The following is a 25,535-nucleotide window of genomic DNA, read 5'->3' as shown; positions in this document are numbered from 1 at the left end:
CTACACCTCCAAATACTAGTTCAAAAAATTTGATTTTATAGCAACCTCATTCTTGCTTGTAGATAAAAGCTTATTAAATTTTATTACCAATGAAGTTACTTATAAAATATGTCAACCGAAATGCAATTAAAAAGCTGCTATATGTGATTAAATTTGGAATATGACTTTAGCACTTTCAATGTGATAGTATACTGTGGATGTGCAAGATGATCTAGCAAGCCTCCTGTTCTGATTATGTATTATAATTGGTCATTTGAACTGAAGTGAATTTAAACAATTTTGCTTGCAAAGTAGATTGCAAATTCACCAGAGCGGGGAAAAGATACTTCCATCGCAGGCTGAAGACCACCTAGCCATCATAAGTGGGTGAGAGGAGCAAGCATCTCCAGACCAATTCCTTCTCTCCCCTCCACCCCACAGTTACTTGAAGGAAAGACACTTGAAAATACTGAGTGCTTTTCTTTTTCAGTCTATAAAAAGCCATTCACCCTGGGTTCAGTTTCATCGATCACAGAGCTGGTGGGAGAGACAACTTCTAATGCCATCTAACTTAGTAGAACTTAAAGTGAAAGAAAATGTTAGGGATGGGAGAGTTAACGTAAAATATAAGATATCTGAAAGAGAGAAAAAAACATGTGGGAAAATGTTTTGGTCTAAGACCGTAAATAAAATTTGACCTGATGTGTGGGAAAAGGTTTGCCACCTTAGAAATGCACTTTTGCCTTTTATGCCTCCCCTGAATATTTGTTTCTGGTGTTTTAATTGAAGGCCATTTATCACAGATAAAAGTTTCACTGGATAATATTGCAGACATAATGGCAGCATAAACTCTTTTGGGAGGGGGGGCACTGCCACCGTCACAACTAGCCGTCTTTGGTGTCTCATCTCCATTTCAAATTCATTAATCTCAGGTCATTAATAAAGCAAGAGGATATGTAGCAATACAATTATGGAGTGACCATGTCGATAGCCCTAGTTAAGCTGTTGTTCATGAGAACAGCTACCAGAATCAGAGAAAAGGCCCCCAATTTCCTGCAATCTAATGGATCTAGCTGTACCATTATTTTCTCATCCTCTTCCCGTTAAAACCAGAATGGATGTGTGCTCCAGCAATGAAAGCAGGAAGGTTTAAAGTCCACAAAATGACATGGCAATAAGAGAAATGGATAAGCACTCCAAAGACTACAATTTCTTAGGGCTATATCTATATCTATCTACATGCTCACTCACTCTATGGTGCTGGCATCAGGAGAAGGAAGATATAATATTCATTACTTACTTTTCCAAAGGAAAAATCCAATGGGTGCCTGTGTTATTTGCACAAGAACATCTCACATACCAATCACAACAGTAATTTATTTTCATTTTGGGGCAAGAACTTGTATTCTTCCACATACACAGTATCGTGCTTTGGATACTTGGAAAGTGTGCTATTGTCAGAAGAGAATAACACCTCATACTTAGAGTAGGGCTGCACAACCTCAGCTATCCTGCAGCTGTTGGACTACAACTCCCATCATCCCCAGTGGCCAATAGTCCAGGATGATGGGAGCTGTAGTCCAACAGCTGCAGGACGGCTGAGGTTGTGAAGTCCTGGCTTAGAGTAACAAATGTATATTTGTTGCTAAAAAAGATACTGTACTGCAATAGTGAATTTAAATTAATTTGACAGATTTAGAGTTAAAATGAAGACTTTGTTGATACTTGGAGCAAAAGCAGCAAAAAAAATGAAAAACTGGAAAGACAATGGTCTTTTAGTGAAGCAGAATGGTTTACATGCCTCTCTTACATTGCTTCCTCTGAGATCATCACATTTAGACTGAAGAACAGAGGGGAGTTATTTGATGACATCTGGAAGCCCTTTACCACTGAATACACATTTTTAGAGAGCTCATTACTGTAATATCTAGATTAGTATCTACATAATTTCTGTCCATGAAGCGGATGCTGCTCTTTAAAAGTTCCAGAAATATATTGTCATCTTATACTTATATAAAAGTTAAAGTTCAACATGAAATAGAGAAAGAATGTTATGAAGTTATGGTCTTTATGATTCTCATTTTCTTTGTGCATGTGTTACATTTGAAAATAAAATAAAGAATGTAATGCAACTTAGTAAAAAATCACTCCACTCACTAACAAGAAACTCTGTAAGACACATGTATTGATGGTAATGCTTTTGTTTAGGCATTTCAGATAGACTGCTGATCAAAGCAATTCATATTTGTTTTCCAATCTTGTAATGTTCTTGAATAAGCATTACAGACTTAAATTGTAAGTCACAAGACTGCAAAGGCATGAGCAGGTGATTAGTTGAAATTGATAAAGAGATGGTGGCATTCTCTCTGTTTGCTATGGGAATGTGGAATTTCCCTTAAAAAACAACAACAGAGAACATATTGGATGGGGTCCAGAGGTGGTTTGTGAGAGCAGAAAGGCACTTCTGCTTGCTCAAGGCAGCTCCACTGATTTCTATGAATTCTCTCTTGAACACTGAAGCTCCTCTATCCCATCCCTCATTGTTCTGGAAGTTCCCCAAGCCTCAAAACTGGATACTGGAGATGGTACATATAGGGCTATAGTGGGAAAGAGAGGTGGGAAAGCTCCATGTGCTTCTTGAGATCCAACCCATTCTGTCAAGGATATTGGGTGGTACGGATTATGTTCATTTCAATTTGAACATAAGAACATAAGAACAGCCCTGCTGGATTAGGCCCAACGCCCATCTAGTCCAGCATCCTGTTTCGCACAGTGGCCCGCCAGATACCGCTGGAAGCCACAGACAGGAGTTGAGGGTGTGCCCTCTCTCCTGCCATTACTACCCTGCAACTGGTACTCAGAGGCATCCTGCCTTTGAGGCTGGAGGTGGCCCACAGCCCTCTGACTAGTAGCCATTGATAGACCTTTCTTCCATGAAGTCATCCAAACCCCTCTTAAAGCCATCCAGGTTGTTGGCTGTCACCACATCCTGTGGCAGAGAGTTCCACAAGTGGATCATGCATTGTGTGAAAAAGTACTTCCGTTTCTTGGTCCTAGACCTCCTGGCAATCAATTTCATGGAGTGACCCCTGGTTCTAGTGTTGTGTGAGAGGGAAAAGAATTTCTCTCCACTTTCTCCACACCATGCATGATTTTATAGACCTCTTATCATGTCACCCTGCAGTCATCTTTTTTCTAAACTAAAAAGCCCCAGGTGTTGTAGTCTTGCCTCATAAGAAAGGTGCTCTAGGCCTCTGATCATCTTGGTTGCCCTCTTCTGTACCTTCTCCAGTTCAACAATGTCCTTTTTAAGATGTGGTGACCAGAATTGTACGCAGTACTCCAAGTGTAGTCGCACCATAGTTTTGTATAAGGGCATTATAATGTTAGCCGTTTTATTTTCAATCCCCTTCCTAATGATCCCTAGCATGGAATTTGCCTTTTTCACAGCTGCCGCACATTGAGTCGACACTTTCAACGAGCTGTCCACCATGACCCCAAGATCCCTCTCCTGGTCTGTCACCAACAGCTCGGATCCCATCAGCATATACTTGAAGTTAGGGATTTTCTTCCCAATGTGCATCACTTTAAACTTGCTAACATTGAACCTCATTTGCCATTTTGTCGCCCACTCCCCCAGTTTGGAGAGATCCTTTTGGAGCTGCTCACAATCCGTTTTGGATTTTACTACCCAAAAGAGTTTGGTATCATCTGCAAATTTGGCCACATCGCTGCTTACCCCTGCTTCTAGATCATTTATAATTTATAATTTATGAATAAATTAAAAAGCACCGGTCCCAGTACAGATCCCTGGGGGACCCCACTTCTTACTTCCCTCCATTGTGAAAACTCTCCATTTATACCTACCCTCTGTTTCCTGTCTTTCAACCAGTTAGCAATCCACACATGTACTTGTCCCCTTATCCAATGTCCACTAAGTTTCCTCAGGAGTCTTTGATGAGGAACTTTGTCAAAAGCTTTTTGGAAGTCCTGGTAGACTATGTCAACTGGATCACCTTGATCTACACACTCGTTGACACTCTCAAAGAACTCCAAAAGGTTGGTGAGGCAAGATTTACCTTTGCGAAAGCCATGCTGGCTCACTCCCAGCAGGGCTTGTTCTTCTAGGTGCTTTACAATTTTATCCTTGAGGATGCTTTCCATCAATTTGCCTGGAACGGACGTTAGGCTAACCGGCCTGTAATTTCCCGGATCGCCCCTGGATCCCTTTTTGAAAATCGGTGTTACATTTGCAACTCTCCAGTCCTCTGGTACAGAGCCCGATTTCAGGGATAAGTTAAATATTTCAGCAAGGAGGTCGGCAATTTCACATTTGAGTTCTTTGAGGACTCTTCAATGGATACCATCTGGCCCTGGTGATTTGTTAGCTTTCAGTTTTTGGAATCCTATATTCATTACAAATGGTCATGGAGACTGGACATTTTCATTCCTCACCCACAAAAAACCAAAAGAACTGATCCCCATCTCAGAAAAAGACAGTGCTTCCTCAGATATTGCATACATGCTAGCTGTTTTGAATTGAATCATGCTCTGTTAATTCTGTTAAATCATGCTCTCGTGTATGAATCTCCTTGCATTGTTGATCAGCTGAGAAACCTTGCTCTGCATGCTACCAGTGTTGGAATTTAGCTTATCAAATAAATAAAGGCACAATTTTTTTGGTTGAAGCACCAAAGCAAAAATGGTGGGATGGATATATCGCAAGGACAACTTTAGTTTTCATGTTCCATCATTATCCTTGAACAGAGGAGGAATTCCTGGAAGATGAACAGGCAGGTTTTACACCAGGGCATTCTACAATTGCAACCCCTGCTAACTTGGCAAAGAGGCACCTTTTAACGTGGTGATTCTCTTTATTTAGCAGGGGGAGAGTAACTGGCCCTATCCACCCCCAGCACAGTACCTCCAGTGACTGTTGCTGGTGTCTATCTTATGTTTCATTTTATATTGTGAGCTCTTTGGGGTCAGGGATCCATCTTATTTATTTACACAGCTCACAATCTGTGTAAACCACCCTGAGCCATTTTTGGAAGGGCGGTATAGAAATTGAAATTGAAATAAATTGACCACTATCTGGTCATAGAACATTTAGTTGAGAAAGATACAAGATCCCCTAAATCTTATTTGTTGCATTCATAGATTTTAAAGCAGTGTTTGAGTCAATTTCTAGAGTATGCCTATGGTCCAGGCTCCGTAGCACCTTGATTGATAAGAGGGCTCTTGCTGCTGCTGATCAAATTGTATGACAATACAAGCCTTAGAGTGAGATGCAACCAGCAGGGCCAGTTATCTAGGCCTATTAGGACATCTGGGGAGTGGGGTCCTTCAATATCTATGTAAACTCTTTAATCAAGTGCCTGCAGGGCTTAGATATACACGTCCCAAAGTTGGCAGACAGATGGCTTCCTGTCCTTTTATATGCAGATGATGCAGTCATTTAGTCCCAGTCACAAGTGGGGATAAGACGATCTCTTAAAGTCTTAGCCCTTTATTGCAAGGAAGAGCAACTGGATATTAATTATCAGAACACTAAAATCTTGGCCTTCTCCAATAGGAGGAAAAAATATAAATGGACAATCACGATATAGAGAAGGTTAAATGTTTCAATTATTTGGGGGGTCGTATTTCAGGAATCTGGGATGAAGACCGCCAAATCAGTTTTGCTGCTGCTCAGGCACAGAGAAGTGCATCCGCAACTCTCAGCTTCCACTGAGAAGTTGGCAAGGAGAGATGTTCATTCCGTCTGCTATCAACTTATTCAAGGCAAAGTCGATGGCTCAAAAGTTATAAGGAGCACAGCTAGGACCTTATGTTAACTATTCTCTCCTGGAGTGGGTCCAAGCCAGGTTCTTAAAAACATCATTTCTGACCCTCAAATGTATTTCTAATGACACTCTGAGATTGGAAATTGGGTGTTAAATGAAGGATCTGGGATATTCAGAAAGACCTGTCAAGGACATCTAGGTCATTCCGCCTGCTCAGTGGTGGGATGAGAACTCAGCCAGCAGATTATCTATTCCTCCTTACTGTCCCTAAACATAGATGGGCTTTCTCGAGGGCCCGCATGAATGCCCTCCCTTTAGAACTTCTGGCTGGTAGAGGTAGTAGAATTCCAGTTGAGCAGAGATATTGCCCCTGTAACTCTGATGAAATTGAGTCAGTTGCACATGTGCTCCTGCGGTGTGTCTTTTATATAGATCTTAGGCAAAGATTAAGTGACCCTCTTTTACATAATATGCCAGGTTGATCGGACGAATTCTACATCAAATATTTGCTAATAGATGTGAATTTGTCAATCACACAGACAGTTGCAAAATTCTGTTGTTCTGCAATATGAGTTCGTCGCACCCTGCTCGCTAATTGCTAGATCCAGTGTACAGTTATGTTATTAATATGGCTATGTTTAAAATTTTATATTGTTTTAGATGTTTTGATATTGGTCAAAGACCATAATAAAGACTGACTGGCCCTTGAACTGTGCCTTCTTGGTTGTATAAGCCACATGCCATGTTCAGTCAAATTCTTGGTGGCTGCCTCATAGCTATGAAATTCCAGCTGTTGGACTACAACTCTCATCATTCACAACCACAGTGGCCAAGAGCCAGGGATGACTGGAGTTGTAGTCCAACTTGCAGGAGGGCCCGGGTTGTGCAACCCTGTCCTATAAGCTTGCCAAAATGCAAACCTGAGGCCCTTCACATATATAAAGTCAACCATCTCTCACTACAACCATATGGGGGATTGCAGCATAAAATACTAGGCTGGTTCAGATGTCATGAAGAACCTTGGTTAGAGCTGGGCTCTGTGTGACATCCCTGAATCTCAGGAATGCACACTTCCTCTTCCCATATTATTATAATTATTATTTTATTTATCAATTATTTATTTTAATTAATTTATTTATTTTGATGCCCATTTCAAACTGGGCATCCAAGTTTGAATCCATAAAACAAAACCAAATTATTTTATAGTGTTTTATAATCTCTGTTTTTAACTGTTAATTTGATTTTAATTGTTTTGTAAACCGCCTTGAGCCATTTTGGGAGGGCGGTATAGAAACTGAATAAACAAACAAACAAGTTGGATTGCTTGAGTCTTCATGCTACAAATAACCAGAGAGAAACAGGTTGATCACCTGTCACTGATGATCTGGTAATGATTTGTTGTATTCATAATGAATGGGTTCTGCACCTGTGCAGGAACTTCATGGATAGATTGACTAGCTCCTCGTGATGTCCCCTCTGCCCTGTATGTGCTCTGTACTTCCATTATTTTTGGCAGTTGGGGCATCCTCTTAACTCAGTTTCTTGCAGACTGCCATGTATTGATGATCTTTTAGTATCCTTGTAAGGTAAGTATGTTGTGAGGAGGTTAAGGTGGGTCTTATGAATACAACGGATCACTACCAGATCATCAGTTACAGGTGAGCAACTTGTTTATCTGGATTGTGATGCATTGCATTCACAATGAATGGGTGATTAGCCAGATTCTCAACCAGTAGTGGGCACAGTAGCCCCTGAAGCTATGGCAACACCTGCTTTAACACACTCCTCCCGAAGCCTGCTTCTTTTGCCAATCGCAGGTCAATGGCATAATGCTTTATGAATGGCTGCTGAGATGACCATGTGGCAGCTTTATGGATATCAAGCATTGATATTCCTGATAGATGAGCTGCAGAAGTTAGCCCAAATGGTACATGGGGGATCCTTCCCCTGTTATTTATATGCTAACACAATCAGTTGCACTAACCACTGGGCCAGTCTTTGTCTCAATATCAGTTGTCTTTTGGTCTTTCCCTTATATGCAATGAATATCTGTTTGTTTTTCTCATGTCTTTTGTGGCTTCCGGATGTACGCCATGCATCCAAGGAATGTAGTGCTACATCTAAAGGCATTTCTGGGTTTTGGAAGAAGGTAGGTAGTGTTATATCTAAATTTAAATGAATTCTGTCAGCACTTTTGGCCAGAATTGTGGATCCATGTACATTACTACTTTATGCAGATAAAACTGAGTGTATGGTCTGTCTGCTCTCAGCGCAGTCAGTTCGCTCACACGCCTTGCAGTAGTAATTGCAATTAAGAAAACTATTTTCAATGTTTTCAGTTGCAAAGATGCATTTTTTTAATTGGTTCAAATGGATGTTCTGTTAGTGATGACAATATAAGTGATAAGCTCCATTGCTCCACTAGTTTTTTAACTGGTGGATACAAGTTGTTTAGTCCCTTTAAGAACTCCTCACAATCTGCGTGGGGGAATACTGTTGCACCTTCCCATCCCTTGTGTTCTGAAGAAATAGCTGCCAAATGTACCTTGATAAGACACATTCGCCAACCCCTTTATTTTCAAGGTTGTCATATAAAGCAAGACGTGTCTCAATGTGGGGAAAATACAAGTTGTTTAGCATACAACTTGAACCTTTTCCATTTATTGTAGTAATTTTTTCTTGTTATCCATAGAGTTTTTGTTACTGGGTGATGTACAGCCCCTCTGTCCTGGGCCAGTAGGTCCATTCAGAGTTGAAATCTGTGGTAGACCCCCCTCGAGAGCCTGAGAAGTGGTGCAAACCATGGTTGTCTGGGCCACCATGGAGTTACGAGAATTTCTGATGTATTGTCTCTCAGTATTTGTGCCAGTATCTGATTTATTAATGGTTGTGGTGGGAATAAGTAAAGAAGTCCCTTGTTCCATATGTGTTGAAATGCATTGCCCAAAGAACCCTAACTGAGTCCTGCACGTGAGCAGTATCTGAGGGGATTGGGGGTGGGATGCACTGCTTTGCAGTGGTTCCGCTCCTACCTCATGGGCAGATTCCAGATGGTGTCTCTTGGAGACTGTTGTTCTTCCAAATTTGAACTTGTTTCCAATGTTATTTAACATCTACATGAAACTGCTGGGAGAGATCATCAGGGGATTTAGTGCAGGGTGTTATCAATAAGCTGATGACACCCAAATCTTTTTCTCCATGTCAACTTCATCAGGAGAAGGCATAACCTCCCTAAATGCCTGCCTGGAGACTAGGTGAGGGATAACAAACTGAGGCTGAATCCAGATAAGACGGAGATAATTATTGTGCGGGGTCAAAACTTGCGAGACGATTTTGATCTACCAGTTCTGGATGGCGTTACACTCCCCCGGAAGGAACAAATACGCAGTCTGGGGTGCTTCTGGATCCGAACCTCTCCCTGGTGTCCCAGGTTGAGGCGGTGGCCAGAGGTGCTTTTTATCAGCTTCGGCTGATATGCCAGCTGTGTCTCTTTCTTGAAATGAATGACCTCAAAACAGTGGTACATCTGCTGGTAACCTATAGGCTGGATTACTGCAATGCACTCTATGTGGGGCTGCCTTTGTATGTAGTCCGGAAACTGCATTTGGTTCAGAATGTGGCAGCCAGGTTGGTCTCTGGGTTATCTAGGAGAGACCATATTACTCCTGTGTTGAAGGAAACTGCACTGGCTACCGATACATTTCCAGGCAAAATACAAAGTGTTGGTCATTACCTATAAAGTCCTAAACATCTTAGGCCCTGGGTATTTAAGAGAATGTCTTCTTCGCCATGAGCCTCACCACCTGCTAAGATCATCTGGAGAGGTTCGCCTGCAGCTGCCACCAACTCACCTGGCAGCTACTTGGGAATGGGCCTTCTCTGTTGCAGACCCTGGACTTTGGAATGAGCTCCCTGTTGAAATAAGAGCCTCCTCATCTCTGGCAACTTTAAAAAAGGCACTGAAGACACACATATTCACCCAGGCTTTTAATTAGATGTATAGTTTTAAATAATTTTAATACTGAGCTTTAAATGTTTTTAATCTTTTAAATGATTTTAATTGTTAATTGATTTAATGTTTTAAAAAAATTTTTAAACCGCCCAGAGAAGCAAGTTTTGGGTGCTATAGAAATCTTTTAAATAAATAAAATAAAATAAACTCTACTGCTATAATCTTTAGCACCTGCTAGTCTGGTGTTATATAGTGCCATTCTTGAGCATGACTTGCCAACTTGATGGAATCGTTGGCAACCACAAAGCTGATGTTGTGTGCTCTGGGAGATGTTACTAGTGTCTTTAGTTTTAATTGCAGTGGATGGATCTGCCCATCAAAGAGTCTGTTTATTCTGGTCCCTATTAGGTTTAGTAGTCTGCCTCTTCTGTTTTTGTCCAAAAACTCTTGTTCCTTTGATAGGGGTGGTATTGCCTTCTGAAATCCTTTCTTTCCTGATGCCTAAATGTGGAATGCTGCTGTTGTCGGCCATATGACCGATAATGGGATGCCGTAGTATTTGAGGCTGCGGATGCCATAAAAGTCTTTGCCGTGTATTTTGAGTTTTCCCAAGACTCCATTGTTGAGTCAGTTTTTTCTGAGAACAGCCCTTTCCCATCATATGGCATACGCTCTACCCGATATCGCATGTCTTGCTTCAAGTTGGTGGATTGCAACCATGCATGGCAGCATAGTGTTACTGCTGTCATCATGGCTCTTGATTCAGTCTCTGCTAAGTGTTTAAATGTGCTGCGCAGTTGTCTCATAACAGCTGTTGTTTTTTCATAGGTCTGTGCAAACCTATCCTGAAATTCCTTTGGTGACACTGAGGTAGAATCCTAGAAAAGTATACCCCATAACTAATGTCCCTACCTCACAAGATATGAAGCATAATTTGCAATCTTTATAGATAGACTTGAGGTGGCATACATCTTTCTTCCTAACACATCTATTTTTCTCCCTTTTCAAGGAAAAGTTCAAAAGTGTCAATACTTTTTCTATCTTGCTTCTTCAAAATCCAACTTCAGCATCCATAGGGTGTCACAGGAAAAACCATTGTCTGAATGATTATAATCTTTGTAGGTATAGACAAGTCACAACATCTAAATATCCTTTCCAAGGCCTTCATTGCAACCCTACCGTGCTAGTCTGTGGCGTATTTCTTGACTGCTGGATCCTTTATTGTTGATGGTTGATCCTGAAAGGCAGAAGCTATCCACCACTTCAATGTCTTCATTATCAATTTTGAGGCTGGTTACTGCACCCGTTGTCATTAATTTAGTCTTCTTTACATTTAGTCGTAGTCCCATTTTTTCACTGTGCTCCTTGACTTTCATTACTAGAGCTTGCAGATCATCCGCATTCTCAGCTATCAGAGTGGTGTCATCACCGTAGTGCAGGTTATTGATATAACTATTCTATATATAACTGAATTCTATATAATCCTTCTAATCTTTTTGATGTTGCTGTAGATGTCTGTAGATGCCTCCCATGCCAACTGTGCTGCCTTAGTAATAACAGGCAGCATGGGAAGCACCACTGGGTGTGATGCTCCTGCTTTAGCCATCATATTGTAGGATCTACCTCTGGCTCTTTTAATGCTAAGCCCAATGCCTCAGCCATGTCTCTTATCTGAGCAGGATAGGCTTTTAGTTCCTCTGAGGGTGATAGCGAAGTCTTTGGTAGTACTTCTGCTGGTGGGTCAGCAGGATAATCTCCTTCGCCATAATCTGTCTCTGTGGAATCCATAATGTAACCATCTCCCTCATCATCATTGTTCACTGGAGGCACTGCAGGAGATGATTTCTTTCTCACTAGTTTCCATGGTTGAGAAGGCACCTTTGGTTGTGGAGCTGAAGGTTGTACTGGTTACACAGGTTGTGTCTGTGGTGACTTCGTTTGGCAAGCATGTTACAGCCTGCACTGTTGATGGTAAATAGATTGGCACCGATGGTGTACAGACCTGTAATTGTGCTCCTTGTTGTACTTTGCACTGATTTCTTTGTTGGGGTTTCCATACTTGATAATCTGTATAATCAGCTGGGTATAAGACTGTTGGGCTGTGTTTAAACCCACAAGAATGGGTTATTTGTGTTGTATGTTTGTAGATGGTTCTGATGGTGTCAAACCTTGCGTGTCCACATATTGTAGTGGTGATGTCCATGTTAATGGAGCATAACTTGCTATTGTTCTGGAGAAAATAGAAATGAGTCTTGAAACCCCTGCATGATCCTCAGAATGTCTCAGAGGAGACATTAGTCATATTGGGTTCGATGCTGTAGGCAGTACCCTTATTGGTGACATTTATGGTGTTTTCGGTACCAAGAGGGACCCCTATTCGGTATTGTGTTCGATGTTGAGTCCTCCACTCAGAAAGCCTTGAGAAGTGGATTCCAATAGCATGCTATTTGACTATTCTAACCTTGCCAACAACGTAGTTGCCATCTTGGGGTTTAAGGAGATGTCTTCATCCTGTTCTGCAGTCTCTTCTCCAAACCCCACATAATCTCCCCATCATAGTTATGCTGTGATGTAACTGTGGATGGAGATTATATCAGTGTATGTGTTGGGGATAGCAGTGACATCTTTCTTTTATCTGTCTCATAGATGCTAGCAGAGGTTTTTATGTTCTTTGATGTTGACCTTGACACTGACATTGTAGCCATTGTGCCCCTATTCTATACTGCTGTCACTACTGAGGACTCCTGTTTTGCAATGGTGTTTCTTTGGCGGAGAATAATAATAATAATAATAATAATAATAATTATTATTATTATTATTATTATTATTATTTTTACATTTTATATCCCGCTCTTCCTCCAAGGAGCCCAGAGCGGTGTACTACATACTTGAGTTTCTCCTCACAACAACCCTGTGAAGTAGGTTAGGCTGAGAGAGAAGTGACTGGCCGAGTCACCCAGCTAGTACCATGGTTGAATGGGGATTTGAACTCGGGTCTCCCTGGTCCTAGTCCAGCACTCTAACCACTACACCACACTGGCTCACAGCCTCCCTCTTCTCCTTCCCCTGAAGAGTGCCCGTGCCTTTTATGCCTGTGGTGTTTCTTCAACACTGTTTCAGGATGTTTGAATTCTGGTTCTTTGGTGATTTTAGACATGCACATTTGCAGGATCCACCTGAGGTGTTTCCTTTGCGCTCGATACCATGCTCGACATCAATCCTGATGTTGACGGGCAAGCCGGTCTCCACATCGGAGACTGAAGTGCTTCATCATATAATGCTGCTTGAAGTTGAAGTGCTTGATTCTTCTGAGTTTGTTTGGAGAACGAGCAACAAATTTTACATATCAATGACAGGTAATGTTTATGTTGCTCTCTTAAGCACAGTAAACGTGTTGTGGTTGTCCATCGACGGCAACTTTGCTCCCCATTCAACACAGTGTTTGAATATTGTTTTTGCTGTAGGTTTTGATGCCATTTTGAGTTAGTGTCACACCGCCTGGCAAGCCTGCAGCCCGCCCTTGATTTTCCCTTTCACCTAATTTTAGTCCAATAAGCTTAAAAATTGTCATTTTAGCAGTCCAAAGGTAAAAAACAAAAACAAAGTTTAAAAGTAATTTTCACTTTGAACGTAAATAATCTATTTGCATCAAGAAGCTAGAGAACAAGGTGTTGACATTTAGGTGGTCAGATAGAAACAGAGTAAGAGGACGCCCCAACTACTGAAAATAACAGAAGCACAGAGAACGTGCAGGACAGAGGGCGTATCACAAGGAGCTAGTCAATCTATCTGCGAGATTCCTGCACAGGCACTGAACCCATTCATTACGAATGCAATGGGTCACGATCCAGATCTGTAACTTACTTCAAACCTTGGCACCAAAATTGGGTTATTTGAAGCAAGTAGGTTAGAATAAGCCAAGATTGGTGGATTCAGATGACAAGGCAAATCTCGGCTTATTTTAACCTAGATAAGAAGCAGGTGCTTGTGATGGGATGGTGGCGGGGGAGTACGCATTCCCAAGGCTTAGGGACCTCATACAGAACCCAGCTCTAACCCAAGTTCCACATGATATTCAAAACAGTCAAATGTATGTAGAGCTTCACATTGTCAGTCATTTAATGTAAGCAGCTCTCACATGATTCAGGCTGATTCTGACTTTGCCAGATTTTAGAAGCCAACATTAACAGAAGCATACTATTAAAACATAAAATAGTTGCTTTCGGGAAAGCATGTCTTAATACACAACCCTGTGCCATAAACTTAAGAAAATACTTAATATTAAAAAATCACTCTCTGTGCTAAACTGCCAGCAATTAAACTGTTGCACAATGTTGCTGTGGAAATATTTAATAAGATACATTTTACAAAGCAAAGAATCAGATGAATGAAGAAATATAACAAGTTCTAATTCCTTTTGGTTAACAGTCTCTCAAGTAATCTGAATAACTTTGGTAACAGAGTGTGTGTGTGTGTGTGTGTGTGTGTGTGTGTGTGTGCGCACGCACTTATGTTTTGGCTCACTAGGAACACCCGACACTACTCCACTGTTAACTGGTGCAAAAGCCACAAACATATTCACCGTTCTCGACTTCCCTACTCCTTGATCATATTATTACTGTATCCAAGCATCGGCTATCAATACCAATTTAAGTCTAGATTAGTTAGAGTGTGCTCTTTTATTCATCAAGGTCATATCTTGATGGCTGTGCAAGCTCGAGATAAATCAGGTGTTAAGCAAGCACATCTCCAAAGAACCTAGAAATTCTCTCATCTGCAGACCTCAGCATATCTTATTATTTATTGCCAAAGAAATGACTGATTAATTTTGTCATCTTTGCTCTGTGTTTTTTGCTCGGCTGAAGCTGCCTGCCCTCGTCTGCAATGCCTGATCAGACCTATTTAAGCTGATGCCTTTGATCGTAGACACAGAGGAGCTTGCTGGCTTAGGCTTTGCCTAAACATTCCTTTGCTGCAATATTTATGTGCAAACTCCTAAATGATAACTGACAGTCAACATAGATAACAAAAAACTACTAAGATGTTTTCCACTGTTACGGATACCCAAAGTAGTATTTATGACACAACTGGAAGTCAGACACACACACACAAACACCTTTCTTTCATTCTCCACTAAAAATATGTTTGAGGCCAATGAACTACCATCTGTAAATTGAAACAAACATTTTTTAAAAAAATATCCAACTGCTCTGAAGTAATTTTCAATCTAAAAACTATGAGTAATTTTGCTATTATACTAGACTGATATAAAAATTACCAAAACAACACAGATGACAAATCCCTAATGAAAGTAAAGCTCCACATTTTTTTTTTAAAAAAATAAATGCTGTGCCTCCAGCTCTTTATTAATCACATTCCAGCACCAGAGGCTGAAAATACATCAAACTGCACCAAATCCTTTTCACATGACAACCTCATAAATTATTCAACTCATTAGTATCACCAAGAGGCATAAAAATAACATCAGTGTTAAGGATGTTTTCTTATACAGTAAGGTCAACTAAAAGTGTTAATATTAAAATCCATAAGCACAAGCCTCAAAAATGTACATCAAGGTAAAATTTGTGGGGTTTAATCTCAGTGCAAGCCCTTTTAAATTCCTCTAGAATGCTGTCATTAATTTTGATACTGAAAGCTTCAGAAACATTTACTTTAGTCCTGCATACAAGGTAGCTTCCTTCTGCTGTGATCTGAAACATAACCAATGATAACACAACCTACATTTCTCCTCATGCATGTCACTTTCATTTTCCTTTGTATTCAAATGCAGTAACAGGCAAAAGAAACCTAATTATGCTAGATGGGGGCTGTTTTGAATTTTGTATTCCTTTTAATTCTGCTATTTCCCAGGGCAAGCTCTGTGCCCTTCTTTGCTTGAGGGCTCCTAGACTTTAGTAAGCACACTTATTTATGCAGCTATGAAGCCATGCCCTCCACATCATCCTTCTTGCTCCCGCCACCTTTGCTTAGTCTAAGGCTGTAAGCTCCTAAGAGCAAGATCTTGTCAGATACTATAACTGTCAAGAAACCATGTACTTTGACTGCACCGTCTAGACCAGCACTCTTCAGTGATTTCAGACCAGGACTCACCTTTAATGCAAATCTGCTAGATGGGACCCACTATACTTCCCCCCCTTGTGTAACTATATGCTGGGCATCTTTCTGCTTTACCCTCTCTTTCCCCTTTTGTAGAAAATGAGGGTTGTACCATCGTACATTGTTCACAACTCACTTTGGGTCCCATCCTACCAGGTGAGGGAGCCTAAGACTGTAATACATAAAACCCTTAACATGAGATAATTTACAACAAGTTAATGTAAATGCTCTGTGCAGGGGCATAGCAAGGTTGGAGTGGGCCCAGAGACAAGATTTTAAAATGCCCCCCCTCACTGAAGCTCAGCTCATGAACTAAAGAAATCTTTAATAAGGCTGAATAGCGGTAACAAAAAGCATAGTGAAAATTTTATATATTATACATACACACACACACACACACACACACACACACACCCTATGTGCCACAACAGAACAACTTCCTAAATTATTTTTTTAAAGGTGTTGTTAATTGTGGACGGTGCAAGTCATTTAATGGTACTAGAGAAAGACATGCTGTTCTGGTAGCTCCAGGTCTTAACACTTACATCAATTTTGGAGGATGAATACAACTGAAGGAAGCCCGGGCAGGTGCGTGCCTGGGGGAGTCAGTCATGTGACTTGCCTCTGGGGCCCCCCCAAGGCAGTGGGCCCCCAGACAACTGTCTCCCCTTGCCCTATTATAGTTACACCCCTGGCTCTGTGTATCTAGCTGTTCTATGTATCTAGCAGTAATAAGTTCATGAAGCATGGAATATGGCATTGAACTGGAATACAGTATTGTGGCTTCTGCAGAACCCTGAGATTCTTAATTTGCATAAGAAGCAAAATAAAACCCCTTTTTGTAGTTGCAGAAAAAAGCCTGGACTTTAATGATAGGGATTTTGGTAGCCAGTGGCTGGCATTTCTTCTGTTTGAATATATAAATATCCGTAGTATTTGTATTGCTTCTATTAGCCAGAGGTATCTAGCTTTTCCTATCGCTCCAACTTCATGTGTCCATTGTTTTGCAGGCTTACTTTACTTCCTCTGCGTTTTTCCATTCTTCACTTAAAATATATAAATATATGCTGCCCACAAATTGTTCAACTAAGAAATCACAAAGCATGAACATTTATGCAAAGCGGATGAATTTGCATAAATTTCACTATCCTGCACAATTTGGGGCATACAGATTGCAGAATACTTCATTATATCTTGCAGTAAGAACAATGGGACTTTAAAGTACTTAGGTTTGGTTGAATTGCACCCCACAGGGTGGCAACTGCATCTTTTTTTCTTGCCAAAATGGTAGCTCACCATATATATGAGTTTTAAAGATTTGGTTACTCAGGGGAAAAGGCCCATGAAGATGCAATTAAAGCTAACTGCAGAGTAGAGCTGCAAAACATTTCTCAAAAACAACAGGGCAGTAGAGTACTCTACTTGCTTGATCCTCATTACTTCTTCTGTTTCCTCCCACTTTTCATAACCAGCTCAGCATCACATGAGGGAGGAGGCAGAGAAGGTGAAGGGGAGTGTGTGCCCCAAAGCAGGCAGCAGTGGGTGCCACCACTGCAAAGGAGGAGGCGGAGACGGAGGAGGAGTGAACCATCTTGCAGCCGCTCTTTGCCATGCTGTGGCTACTGCTTGTAAGAAGCCACTCTAGTGTGGGAGGGCAGAGAGGAGGCAGATGAGGTGGTGTGGGGCATCTTGCCACCTTGCTGATGCCCCAATAATCCACAGCATGTGGTGACTGCCTCACTTTGCTTCATGGAAGGCTTGCTTCTTTCTCCCAGCATGCATCACTTCCGCTCCTTTTATTTTCTCTTGCTATTCCTATCATCCTAACACGCAACAGGAAGCGTCCTTTAAATTAACTTGCACACAAAAACCCCATTATGGATACTATATTCAATAAAGTGCTCAGAACTTTTTCCCTTAGGCAATTGGATTGTTCCTGCACTCTAAGTCCCATCCCGTTTTACCTAAGTAGTTGTCATATTCACAGCCCTGTTTCAATCTAGATAAAATAAAAATCCTTCCTAGGGATCAGTAGGATCTTGTAAGTTACTGGAGTTTCAAGGCAAGGACTCTGGTAGCAGGGCTCAGGCGCCTTGCTGCCTGCATCACCACAGCAGCTCCAAGAGAGAAAGGGAATTATCAGCCTGATCTCTGCTGCAGTGCAGACCACCCATATAATGGCCAGATGTGGTACTGCAGCTCTTCAGTCCTTAAACAACAGGTTATCCAGGTTTGGCTCCTCAGTCTGAACATCATCACTTGAATGAGCAACTGTACAGACTTGCCTTGCCTGCATAAACTATTCGGCCATCCACAACAACGTCTTCTGCCTCCCGCCCTTCTGATCCTTGTCGAGCCCATTTGACTCTGGACCCTAACCTGTCTTAACCACATCAGCTGCCTCAGATCCACAGCCACCTGCTCTGCAGTTGGACCCCACCCTAACTGCAGCCTGCCTCAGAGCCAGGCCAAAGCCAGGCAATTCTAAGGAAGTATTGCAACCAGCTACTGTTATCTTTGATGCAAAGCCAAGATAGTATGGAAATATGAGAGAGAGAGAGAGAGAGAGAGAGAGAGAGAGAGAGAGAGATGAGATGGTTCTCAGTATTAGAAAACAAATAAGACAAAAATACTTTTTAGACAGTGGGTGAATACTGTCTAATAAATACTGACCATATTCCACAGCAGCTTTGAGCAAGGCATCAGAATGGGTGGAGCCAAAAGCATTGCGAACAAACCGTCTCCGTCGGCGCAGGTCATCTTCCCAATAATCTAAGCGCCAGAAATCATGCAGTTGGCTAAGGAAACAAACAAAAATAAAGATCAGTGTCTACCCAACTGGCATACATAATCTTTATGTGCCTTTTATTAGAAGGGGGATGATTCTGTAAGCACCTTCTTGATATTAAAGCAAAACTATATATTATTAAAATGTTTAGTATTCAAATGCTTCTTTCGTTGCATTTAGGCATTCAAGGATTCAGCCTCCCTGTCTCAAAATGCTCTGCCTACCGCTAAAAACATTAATCAGAGCAAGCCCATTAACAAATGCAGCATCAAATTACAAGTATTAATGACACAGCTTGCTTTCTTTTACAGTGTTTTTAAAAAGGATTGTAAATCATAGAGTGGACCTAAGAGCAAATAGTTTGCAATTTAATGACTATGGTCCCTTAGCAGACTAAACTTAAAAGTATAAAATATTGCCCACTTGAATTTTGTGGAACTATGATTAAAATAATGTGCTGAAATATTCATTGAAATAATTCCCCATTGCCCCCAGCAACCTGAGAAAATTGCAGTTTTATTCATTATTAATAACACTGAATTAGAGCTGCAAAAAATTCCACCATGTGGTAATTGTCTAGGTAAATTATTATTCCAACACCAACAGAGTCTTTGGATGATTTTATAGCTCCCAGCTAAAACAAGCCATTAACAACCATGGCCATCTTCATGTTACATTGCCTGTTTTGCATTCAGAACCAATATTAAAGTTTCACAGAATGATTCAGAAACCATTGTTAATCCATATTCAACTGAAAATGCAAATGCATGCATTCATTTCTCATTAAACTGAATTTCTTTACTAAATATGGGTTTGTCAAGAACCTCAATAATAATGATATGAACACCACCACCAATTATTTTATCTACAATTTCAATAGCATTGTGATAGATAATATGGAATAGCTTTAAACCCCCGCTATCAGTGAAGGGGAGAAATACACAAAACTGCTTAGTATATAGTAAATGGCATTCAGTCATTGGCCCTATCACCATTACAAAGGAAATAAAGAGTTGGGAACCCTGTTTTACCTCATAACATATAGTTCCACCCAAGTTGTATATAACTTTTACGTAGAAGTTAACACTGATATGTAGCCTTTACCACCATCGCTGTTTGCAAGGAGCCAAGTCGGATTTGGGGTGACAGTAATTCAGATGTAGCTATCAGTTGCAGGATTGTAACTCAGCAACTGAATAATCAAGTGTCAACACACTTGTTTGTTTGTTTTGGCCAGTTCTGTATGTTGTTAAGCAGAAATTTGGCTCTCTTGGTTTTCACACAAATTCGTGCACGGCAAGCTACTGTGCGTAGCGGGCATGTGCACAGCCATACTCCTCCCTGCTATCTCTGCCAGTTCTGCCCACTTTCCTGATCCTGCCCCTGGTTCAATCACAATCAGGAGTGGAGTGGAGTGGGGGATGCGCAGGGATGGAGCTCCAGTACCTCTCTGCATCTCTGCTGTTGGGGTGGGCACGGCCAGGGGGCTGACATGGAGAGCGCCTGCACTTCTGAATTTGCAACTACATCCCTGGTCACAATCCACCATTGCGGATTGTGTAAATTGTTCCTAACAGTTTAACCCCTCTCAAACCCAAAAGTTGCTTATTGGGTGTTATTTAGCCATCTGTGCAGAAAAGCCCTGCTTTAAAATTAGGGCAGGAGATTGTAACACATGATTCTATTATCATCAGTTGATGTAACCCCCCCCCCACCCTTTTTTACCCTTTTAAACAAGGAGGCCCCCCTACACACACACACATACCAAAGTAAAAATAAAAATACAGAATATCTCTGAAATGCGTAACATGATTAAGGGGAAAAAATAGCAATTATGTATATCTATGTAATATTCTCCATTTTACTTTTAAAAAATCAATTCATATCAGACTCCAAGAATTTTACTTCATCCCCCTACATCTTAGTATAAACAGCATAATTTCAAAAGTATCAATTCATTTGCTTCCTCCTCATCCCCAGGTTTTTAACCAGTTAGTATAGGCTTGAACTTTCAATTGCTCTTCAAGAATATTTGTATCAAAATGAACAGAATCTATCAATTCTTCTATATTCTCTATGTAACATATAGTTCTTCTGCGTAAATGTGTGTTTTGGAGGCACACAGAAGCATATCTAGGGAAAATAGTGCCTAGGGCAAGCAATGAAATTGCGCCCTGCCCCCATCCAAACATCTGACACTCATCTTTCAGATAACTTTACCATTATATCAGCTGAAAAATACAAGTTAAGGTCATTAATCTTGTAATATTTCAAAAACTATTTAGCAGTGGATATAGCCAGACCAAAAAATGCTGGAAAACTACCAATTTCAGTATGCTGGGGCTCATGAAAAGTTAACTGTGCTATCGAGTCGGTGTCGACTCCTGACAACCACAGAGCCTTGTGGTTGTCTTTGGTAGGATACTGGAGTAGTTTTCCATTGCCATCTCCTGGGCAGTATGAGATGATGCCTTTCAGCATCTTCCTGTATTGCTGCTGCCCGATATAGGTGTTTCCCATAGTCTGGGAAACACATCAGTGGGGATTCGAACCAGCAACTTCTGGCTTGCTAGTCAAGTAAAAAATAAAATAAAACCTGAAGTGAACCAAGGGGATCTGAATAACAGTATCCCAGTCTCTAACTCACAATTCTTGGGCAAGATTCGGGCATGGGTGGTGACAAATTAAGTCCAGAGAATCTGGATCTGGGGGATGTGTCATGAGGTACCACAAGATCCGTCCTGTTCCCCACATTCTTCAACATCTAAATGAAATCAGTGAGGTCATCTGGAGGTTTGGGACGAAGTGTCATCAGTATGCAGACGACAGCTCTACCTTTTATTTCAGCCATCTAAACCTAGAGAAGTAGAGAAAACCCTGAACAAGTGCTTGGAGGCAGTTTGGGCGTGGATAAGGCAAACAAGCTGAAGCTAAATCCAGACAAGGCCGAAGTTATATGGGTAGGAAATACTGATGTGCCGGGTGGAGAAGTTCAATCTGTTTTGAATTGCACTCCATCAGAAAGAGAAAGCACAAAACATGGGGGATACTCCTGGATGCCCAGGTGACTTCTGTGTCCAGGAATGCATTCTACCAGCTTAGGCTAGTGTGACAGCTGTATTCCTATCTGAATTAGATCTGGCCACAGTTATTAATGTGCTGGTTACATCCAGATGAGACTACAGCAATGCTCTCTTCATGGAACTGCCTTGGATAATGGTTTGAAGCTTCAATTGGTTCATAATGCTGCAGGCAGGTTAGTGGGGGCAAACTGCAGAAGTATATTACACCTATCCTGTGTCAACTAACGGCTGCCAGTTTGCTTTGGGGTCCAAACAAAAGTTCTAGTTTGAATGTTTAAGACCTTTTACAAACCTAGGATCCACTTACTGTAAGGACATATCATACTGAGAGATCTGCCACTGAGGCCCTGTTCTTTGGCCCACCATTACCTGAGATTTGTTTAATAGGTACTATGGGTAGGATCTTCTTGGATCTTGGTAGGATCTTCTTCCCCTACAGTTATGGGGAAACGTAATGTAAACGGAGAGTGGGTCATTCAGATCTCTCTTAGAAGATCTTCCTTACTAAAGAGATCTGAATGGCCCCTCTCTCACTTTCCCTTTAAATTATGTTTCCTAGTATCTATGTTTTTAGCTTCTGCTTTTCTGTCTTTTACTGTCTGTTGCTTTCTGTCTATTTTTTATGACAATGTTTTGCTGTATATTTTGGGTTTATATTTTATTTGAAAGCTGCTCTGAGTTTTAATGAAAAGCAGGATATAAACATATTAATTTTTTTTAAAAACCCAAGGAAGTAAATGTTCCTTAATTTGGGATTATCTACATTGTCCTCTCTCTAAACCAGATGGTCCAAACCCTGTAACTCACCTCTCATTGCAGATTTTTCCCTTAAAAAAAAAAGATTTCCGTTTAATTTTAAGGGTACATATTTGTTTTGGGGAAGTGTTTCTCTTCAGTTTGCCAGGAGCAGCTCAGAGCAACACAGTCCTGAGCCAGTTGCCTTCAGCCCCTTGCACACTTTGATGTGTGGAAGGGAGGGAAAACTGTCAGTTTGTGTCATTGCTTTCAATGACATAAACCTATGCTTTCAAGACAAGATAGAAATGATGTGCTTCAGAGTCTATAGCCAAGGATTAGGAATCAGTGGATTATTGATCATCTTTGATGCGTCAAGACTGTCAAACATTAACTATATCAGACATTGAATGAGAATGTGCTGGTCACCATGCTGTGCAAGACTGCCTCATTGAGTAACAGCAGCTACAACTATTACTCTACACAGTTAAGTATTTGCATAATTCTGAATAACTCAAGATATTAGCAATGGTGAACTGAGTAAATCTTACAAAACTTTCCAGTTTTAAACCATGCCCATGTTGTATTTGGAATAAATACGAACAAAGTAGCCAAGAATGCGTGTGGCAGGTAAAATCAAAGACATTCCTTGTTGTTTATTATACTGCAGCCTATATATTCTCAATGGGCATAGGAGGAGAAGCATGATACTTGGGATATTAACTATTCAATGCCACCTCAAAAGTATAAGCATCTCACACCTCTTTCTACACTTTCTGGTATCAGTTAAACTTAGTTTATTCCTGATACGCCCTTTTTCTTCAACGTTTAGCTGTTTGTCTTAGATTATAAGACTTTGGGATAAGGAAAGTGTAACATCTGTGGGCTATTTCACAGATGGCCTCAGTGTGCAGATTATACACACAGTGGGAGTACAGGAGTCAGTCTCAGGTTCACACACTCTTCCCCCATCAGACAAACTTCATGGTTAAGTGGAACCTATGTACACAATTATTTGTAACTAGTTTGTGCTCACAACATTAGTTCTCCTTTAGTAACATTAACAACAGCAGCAATAAACACAACTTTGTTTGTTAGCAGCCCCGTAATATATTGTTCTCTGGGAGGCTCACAACAACACAACAGTAAAAACATCCAATTAAAACACATGACACAAAACAAACACATTACAATAGAAAATAGAAAATACAAGACAGAACATGTTGCAACTTTTAAAAAAAATCAATTTTAAAAAGCCTGAGTGAAGAGAAAAGATCTTTACCTGGATTCCAAAAGAACAAAGTTACTTGTAGAAGAGATTACAAGTGTGGATCCTAGTTCACTTTAAATATTTAAAGTGTGGATCTACATTCATTTTAAATTAAATGGAGAGCATATGAGCCAAATGTCCACTCCTGCAACCCCACTATGAGCACAGCCTACATCCAGATCTAGTTCAACATCTGCATACTCCATGGAGAATGGAATGATTAAAAAAAAATCTATATAATTAATTCCTGTAGAAGGGATAAATGGAGATGCGGCAAGCTCTGCTCCCGCTGCAGCTGCGACCAATGGCGGGCCCAGAGGGGGTGACACATGCAAGGGTGGTTGGCGCAGCATGCGCCAGGAGGCGGTTGGATGAGGGCAAAGGGCAGTGGGAGGAGGACGGGTGGTGGGCGAAGCCCCGCCACCCTAAGGAGTGGTGAGACGGAGGGAGGCAGCAGCAGTGCTCTGAGGAGGAGGATGAGAGGACAATGGGTGGCGGGAGGAGGACGGGTGGAGGAGGACAGCAAGGTGGAAACGGCCTGGCCCTGGCCCCCTGGGGTGAGACGGCGGCAGCATGGGAGGGACATCTGGGCCCAACTATAGGCACAGATGCTCTGCGCCCAGGCCCACTAGTTTAAAATTACATCTTGTAAATAAATATCAAAATCTCCTCTCATTTTCTCTGTCTGCTTCCTCATGGGGCTGTGTGCTCTTTCTGTCCAGTCCAGGAAGTTTTTCACATCCAGATTTTAGTTTGCATCCCCTCTGAGATGGAGGAGGTGCTTTCACATACTGGTCAAATTTACCCCAAGTCCCTGCGAGCTCTCAGGGAGCACTTCACACACAATGCGGATTTTTTATTGCACATTGGAGTGTAGCCTGATACATATCTGGGGTTTAAAAAAATTCACTTTTTGCATCTTTTTTGGGAGGAAAACTTGGAACTCGCAGTAAAGCCTCTCAGTAAACATGCAGTAAAGCCGGCTGTCTGGGAAAGCTCCTGGTGTGTAAAGGTAAAGTGTGCCGTTGAGTCAGTGTTGACGCCTGGCAACCACAGAGCCCTGTGGTTGTCTTTGGTAGAATACAGGAGGGGTTTACCATTCCCTCCTCCCACACAGTATGAGATGATGTCTTTCAGCATCTTCTTATATCACTGCTGCCCGATATAGGTGTTTCCCATACTCGGAAACATAGACTGATGTGTACCTCTTCAGAATTATAAGGTGAATAATTCTGAAGAGGTACATTTTTGAATCCACAACAAATATTTCACACTAGATCTGAAATTTCATGCATTATATGGGCGAGGAATGGACAGAATAGAGCATAGATGGGTCACAGGAAGATGATATGTAGGGTTAGGAGGGCTTTGTCAGAATGAAATTCTCTCCCTCAAACTTCCAAGGTTATTGGCTGTACCTTGTTGACTGACAGAATCACCTCCTTTTAGAATCGTCCTGCAAGCATTCCATTGCTACAATGAATATGTTGTGCTCTATGATTCTTTGGGGATTTCTTTGGTTGTGAGAGGGGAGACTGGGCCCCACTTCCCAATTTAGCATTTGGGGCAAGCCTAGTGCCCCTTCCCAGCACTCTCAAATCCTCCTCCCCATTACAGGAGCTTGCAGAGGCTCTGTGCCTATTCACACACTCTTAGCAGTGAGCAATGTACATCAGATATTCAACAGAAGTCAAACACTGGCAGGGATAGGAATAGTTGCATGCATCTAGCCCAATTAAATTTATATATACCTAGGAAGATCCCTTTGATATGGAAAGAAACTAAGGAAAAGAAAGTTTAATTAAAGACAAAGAATGTCATTATT

General features: G+C 41.2%; 1 protein-coding gene across 11 annotated transcripts in view; it reads right to left on the bottom strand.

Annotated features, from left to right (window-relative positions):
- Nucleotides 1–25,535, bottom strand: part of NBEA (neurobeachin) — a 670,094-nt gene that overhangs the window by 282,843 nt on the left and 361,716 nt on the right. For all 11 annotated transcript variants that reach the window (XM_053311836.1, XM_053311837.1, XM_053311835.1 and 8 more), the window contains one exon: nucleotides 18,508–18,632. In XM_053311836.1, the coding sequence (XP_053167811.1) occupies nucleotides 18,508–18,632 (125 nt within the window). The remainder of the gene's footprint in view (nucleotides 1–18,507; nucleotides 18,633–25,535) is intronic.

This window comes from Hemicordylus capensis, chromosome 3, assembly GCF_027244095.1.
Source record: "Hemicordylus capensis ecotype Gifberg chromosome 3, rHemCap1.1.pri, whole genome shotgun sequence".
NCBI classification, from domain to species: domain Eukaryota; kingdom Metazoa; phylum Chordata; class Lepidosauria; order Squamata; family Cordylidae; genus Hemicordylus; species Hemicordylus capensis.
The sequence above is the reverse complement of the archived record's forward strand: the minus strand, read 5'-3'. Positions and strand labels throughout refer to the sequence as shown.